The 6,452-nt window shown below is 37.5% G+C and overlaps 1 protein-coding gene across 1 annotated transcript; it reads right to left on the bottom strand.

The window, feature by feature from the left end:
* Positions 1-1,813: 1,813 nt before the first annotated feature.
* LOC108238265 (regulator of G protein signaling 21) lies at positions 1,814-3,283 on the bottom strand. The gene is given in 7 exon segments (XM_025006829.1): positions 1,814-2,378; positions 2,512-2,678; positions 2,760-2,844; positions 3,104-3,120; positions 3,123-3,191; positions 3,194-3,220; positions 3,223-3,283. Coding segments are annotated over 7 exon segments (603 nt in total). The 3' UTR covers positions 1,814-2,201.
* Positions 3,284-6,452: the final 3,169 nt, after the last annotated feature.

Here is a 6,452-nt window from a genome sequence, read left to right as displayed (position 1 = left end):
CAACAAACTTAACCGTCCTCCCACAAAGAGGTGAGTGCAACCAAAGTCATCTGAACGAGAGGAAGTTGTGGCGAAATGTCTGCACGACCCACAGAGCAGTTTCTGCCAAACGCATGAAGCACCTCCTAAAATAAAACCAACGCACATTCACCGCCACTGACGCGCACTGACAAAAATGTTTATCTGACATGCAGCTGTCACATGGACAGAACATGCTGCACTTTACTTTTCAAACACACACACAACAAACACCTGCCAATGATCGATAGGCATTTTTATTGTTTCAGTTTTTTACAATAAAAAAAACTGTGCTTAAATGACAATTACCAGGGGGAGCAAAAACTTATTTTTGTTAGTTCTGTTTGTCTGAAAGTATCATGATCATGAAAGAAATGGAAAGCATGTTGTGCTCTTGTGTATTTGCATGCTTTTTGCATATACTATTACATCAGCTTGTAAAATTCATTATGTCCCAGTGAGAAATAAACAAAAACTGGTCTTATAGAATGGAAAACAACATCTCTTGCAACCGAATACAAATCTGACTGAGTTAAAAGAACAAAAAATCAAAACTGAAACATTTTTGAAGAAATATTGAAGCAGCTACTGCCTGAAAATCCAACATACATCAACTTTCTACTCTGAAGCCCAAAGTGATCTGGGACTGACTTTGGTAATTATCTAAGATGACAAAATACCTGGATGTACAAACAGCACAAAAGTTAAAAAAAGAGCTTTGCTTTTTCTTCAAGTTTTGAAGAGAAACGTGTGAGCTCAAATGCAGTGGAAGTCAATGAGAGTTTGGAACTTGTAAAAAACTGTCGCAGTGAGAGGCACACTGGGTTAAAGAAGACAAGAATGCCGAACGTTTGATGTATAAAATGTATATGAAGTGTACATTTTGTAGGAATAAGAAGAGTTTGTTTACAAAAATTTGGGAAAAATTGAGCTATCTTAAAGTTTGTGTGTGATGTCACACTCCAAGTAGAACATTTGGTGGTAAAATCTCCATAAAATCACAATACTTTAACTAGGATTGTGTAAAAAACTTTAAAATCAAAATGCCAATTTGAGACTTGTAAAGTCCAACTTTTCGTGATCCGGTTAAACTTTGAAAGATGTTTCTACGTTTTGAAGTCTGTCTGAGTTGTAGAGCTGGAAAGAAGGCTGTTTTTTCCCCTTTGTTTGCCAATATCCCATTGTTTATATGGAAACTGCTTGCAGTTCATTTGTAAGTTTCATCTTTGCCATATGATGTGTCACTACCAAATCTCATTTGATTGATGTATCTCTTGCCTGGGTTCTTTTTCCAATCTGAGATACAAATCTAAAATCTTAATGGAACAGTCAGATAGCAATAAGAGTGCCTCAGTGTTTATGTATTGGCCTCCATAACTAACACCAAGGTTCGTATTTGAATCCGTTCAGATATTTTTTCAGTGAGTGAACCGTCCTCCATCATCTCACCCATTATCTTTGCTGACATTCCAAGCAAATGTAGCCGAGACAGAGTTGATTCATGCACTTCTTTATTACATTACACTCTATGTACAGACTTTATCTGCAGCCCAGCTGCTGCACAAAGTTAAGGAAGAGTAGGACAAGTTTTTCCCAAGTTCTACCTTAGTTTTTAGGACTCTGTTGCCACCTACTGTTTAAGTCACTAATGACCATAATCCATTTTTACAATCAGCAACAAAGGTGATTTGCATTACATTCAAAAACACCACACCCAACTGAATATATTTACTTTTCAAGATGTTTTAAAAGTACAAATCACGCAGACAAAGAAACTTTGGATAGAGCACAAAACTGAGAGGAATAAATATTTATTTGCATATTAAAAGTTAAAAATTTGCTCAACAAGTTAGCAGTTCTAATTGCATAAACAGTTAAAGTTTTTATAATACTTTACAATAAATAAATGGACGCTTGGTATTCTAAGCCTACAGGAAAAAGAAAGATAATCAAGGAAGATTTATGTGCACAATCTTTTTGTCTTAACATAATTAAAGTAATGAATTAGTTTTAGCTGGAACTACTGAATCACACAGGCTGAGGAAAACCTACATCAGCTATGCTTAGGGATCTGGATGGTGTAAACCTGTTATTCACACGGCATCAAAGAGCGCTACAGCAGATCAGAGCTGAACAGGAGATTTCATGAGCTGCCGTCTGAGAGGCTGTCAGTTTTAATACAGTCACCTTGAATCGGCTTTCCTCAGGAGTCCCTGATAGATGTCAGATTTGAGGAAGCGCGGGTAGCAATCCCTGGCCATCAGACTGTAGACGAGCTTCTGCGCCGTATCAAAGGAAGTCAGGGTCGGCTGGGAGATGTTCTTTGTAATGTTTTCTCTGGTCGGGGAGTCTATGTTGATCTGGAATCAAACAGCATGGCCCAGGGCAGCTTTTAACCAGCACTTTTCATCTCATTCAGTGTCTAAAAAGGAAAAAAAAATGCCCCAAATGGACAAGATTTACACCTCTACACATTTCTTTACATGCATTTACCTGTCTGGGGGCTTCTGTTTGGACGAACTCTGAGTAGATCCTGTTGGCAGATGAGATCATCTCTGGGACGGTCTTGATTTTTTTGTACTCCTCACAGGCGAGCCAAAACAATATGTTTTCCTCGCTGTACTCAGACTTCAGGAACTCCCGGAAAGCTATCTGTCCGGCTGGATATCAGAAAATGACAGTAGGTTTGGAGCTTGTACATGCAATCGAATGAATCTAAACAGTGTGCAATCCGATTTCACCTTTACTACTGAGGACTTTATCCACCGACTCACTCCAGGACTCAACATCCTCCAGTGGATCCTTGGGAAAGCAACACAATCTACCCTTGAAAAGAGCATTTAGATCTATCACTAGCCCGGTTATCACTGAACTCAACATCCACCTAAAACAGTCTGCCAGGCCTACCTATCAAGTATGAACTTAATGGTGACCTTACAAAGAAATGACCTTGTCACAAGTGAACGCAATTCAAAAAGAGACTTACAGTGAGTGAAAAACTCCTTGGTGTTTTCCACATGGCTGCTGTATGTTGTTGCCTGCTGAAAATTGTAAAGCACCAAGAATCAAATATACCGTAACTCACTTTATCGCCATCTCCTCGTCCTCTACAATGAGAGACAGAGATAAGGTCCTGCCAGGCTGAAGTTGGGGCTGTGACCGCTCGGAAATGAGGGAATCAAGTGACTGAGCAAATCTAANCCAACGTGAATGGAATATATGGAAATGTGCATGCAAAGTGTTGTTGTCGGGAGAGCCGGGGCATCCTACCATGTCTGTCTCAGCTCAGAGAAAAGAGAGCTCAGCTGTGATTTAAGATAACCTGACCTGTCGACCACAACCGTGGTTATCACACTCAGGAGCATTTGCTTTCATTCACGAGACATCAATTATTAAATTATAAAACAGAACCAAGACGAGGTATTTTCAAAGATCAAACACTTCACACTCTCGCTGCCCAATTAGAGACCCAAGAGCTAAGATGGTTTTAATGAGTGTAATTAAGCACAAAGAAAGAGGTGTCGGAGTTCATTGTGAGAACAGGATCTATTACAGCGATGGCTTGTGATCAGGAAGCTCTGGGTAAAGATCCTGACCATAAGCAAATGGCCGTAAACAAATCGTCTATTAAGAAAAAGACTTGTCCTGCAGTTTGCATCTCAGGAGCGTTACTTAGGCGACAAAGGCCTGAACAAGCACTGATTTCCTAACACAACGCATACGACTTCAAAACATGACAGACAACTTGAACATCAGAGATTATTTTCAACTGGCTGAAAATCTTTACATTGAAAACTTGTGTAAAATGTTTAAAAATGTTTCATGCCGCTGTTTAACTTTTGCTTAGCTGCATTTGCTCAAAATGTAAAGGAATGGTCTGGTGTTATTTAAAGACTATTCTGTCAAATGGCTATCAATAGTTAGTACCTATTAGCCATGACATTAGTCTCAAAGCAGGGGGTACTGAGAAGTCTTTGTCCAGGTTTGACTAATGTCATGGCTAATGGCTAGAAAAAAAGAGGACCTGTTATAAATGTTTTTTAGTCTTATAAAACCTTAAGCCTATTTATAAACTATCAAGTTTAACTCAAAAACTATAAAACTCCTTCTCAAAAACAACACACAAGTGTTAAAGTATGCTACATTAGCTAGTTCATGTAATGTACAATAAAACTGTTTTTTGCACAACACCGTTGGTTTAGTTTGTTGCTGTTTCCTAAACCAAACTACATCTGTGTTACTGCATGAATACGTATGTGTGCTATCAGTCCGCCAGGAGTAATCCTTTGATAAGACCATCGATTTACATTATGGCAATTGGCAGGAAGTTCCATACAAAGTGAAGTCTTATCTATAAGACATTGATCAGTTGAGGCTGGTTGGTTGGCTGGCTTTAAAAAAAAATCTAGGTTCCAGGTATTTATGAGAATTTTGTCCATCTAGGGCTCAAGCCTGATTAATAAATATATACATGAATATCCAGTTGGTCAGCATTCATAGACATGTATGCCAAAAACCTTTGTGAAGCACAAAATTAATATGCAATGCTTACTTTAAGCCACTGTTAATAATTTAAATTAGTCATTTATATATTCTGTTTTCTTAGACCAGAACATTTGCAATTTCCTCAACTTTATTTTGAATCATAGTATACAAAAATCAAGCTAGAAATAACAACTTTGTATGAGTTTTTCCACAGGACGAAGGTGCACAAGAAATTGACATGCATTGTTTTTGGTAATGCCCCTGCAAAACCACTAGCGCACCTTTATTTAGCTGTTATTTTTCTGTTTCTTTCACAATTTTTGATTCACCACTCCTGCAGGTTTAAAAAAAAGGCAAAAATACACAAAAACAATCAATTAGGAATAGTAATATATGTTGGTAGTAATACATCATACGGTGTAAATGAGTTTGATAATGAGTTTTATGTCATATGTTTTACATAAAACACTACAGATACAAGAAAACTGACATGTGATGATCAGTTGATGCTGCTGCTGACTTTTTCCATAGTGTCAGGGAGTGACAGACAGAGGTATGTGGTTACCGTGGTGACCCTCATAGCTTTTACTTCCAATCTTGGTTCTCTTTGCCCTTCTTGTACAGTTTATACATCAAAATGTTTTTGTCAGCTTAAATGATCCCAAAATGAAGATCCACATTGTTTAGCTTTAGAAAAAAGTTGATATGTGCTGGAACTTCAGTCAGTAGCTGCACTGGCAACCCTTAAAATCCTCTTTTAGAAATGTTCTGGTTAATTATTACATTGGAATATACCAGGATTCTGTAGGTTACCTAGCAGGAGTATGTAGAAAAATGAAAATCAAACCCCACATTATCACCTCGAGCGTTAAAGTGATGGATTAATACATCAGCAATTACACCTTCACACAGTTTGCAGAAATGGCTGAGGCCCTATAAGCACTTTAAGCTTCCATTTTTAAGAACTTTTGTTTACATTCATAACAATATCTATTAACTGGAACATTGTACATAGACATTTTTAAACAATTTACTGAGATTATTAGTCCCACATGCTGATTAAAATCCTAAACAAACAAAAATAAATACATTTTGTTTCAGCATCATTTTTTTTTTTACAAATGACTAGAAAATGCAAGACTGTTAGTTTAAATATATTTTGGATTCAGTTTGGTTAGCAGAATTTTAGATAACCTGTCAGCCTCTTTTCAGTGGACCCACTAGAATATCCATGAGGTTTTAATTTGTCTCCATGTGTTTGGGAATTCTCTATATTCTATTACAGCCTTAAAATATCTGTGTGAAATGTGAATAAATTTGCTTGTTGATGTGATAGGATACAGTATCTATTAACACAAGTTCTAATACCAAGTTAAAAGGTTTGCTGGAAGATGCTCATTATGGCTCGCTTTGTTGGACAAGTTTGACAAGTAAAGTGGGTTCTGTGGATGTAGGCAATTATAGTCTTGCCTGCTTCAGAATAACCTCTGCTTGGAGAAACAGGGTTGAGTTCAGACCAAACTGATGAGCTAATGGCTGGTCCGACTGGGGTTGAAGAGGATGTCTGTCGTCTTAAAGCAACTTAAATTTCCAAAAAAGGTATGACAAGTCATGTGATTTATTTTTCATAAACCTTTACACCACTGTCAATTTGGCTTTACGTGGTTATTCACATAAAATTCTTTGCTTATTTGAAAGTGGATGTAGCAGCAGCAGCTAGCTGTAACACTTGGATGTGGATGTGGAATAGTTTATAGCAGTAACCATGAATTGGAAGAGGTCTCTTCCTTTGGGTGGTGGCACCAAGCTGTTAGTACTGAAGGATGAGAACACTGACAAAGATTAAAAAAAGCTCTGTGGTACACTATATTGCTAAAAGTACTCACCCATCCAAATCATTGAATCCAGCTGCTTTAATCACTTCCATGGCTATATGTGTATAAAACCAA

This window comes from Kryptolebias marmoratus, linkage group LG20 (assembly GCF_001649575.2).
Source record: "Kryptolebias marmoratus isolate JLee-2015 linkage group LG20, ASM164957v2, whole genome shotgun sequence".
NCBI lineage: Eukaryota > Metazoa > Chordata > Actinopteri > Cyprinodontiformes > Rivulidae > Kryptolebias > Kryptolebias marmoratus.
Note: the sequence above shows the minus strand (reverse complement) of the source record. Positions and strands in the feature narration are given on the sequence as shown.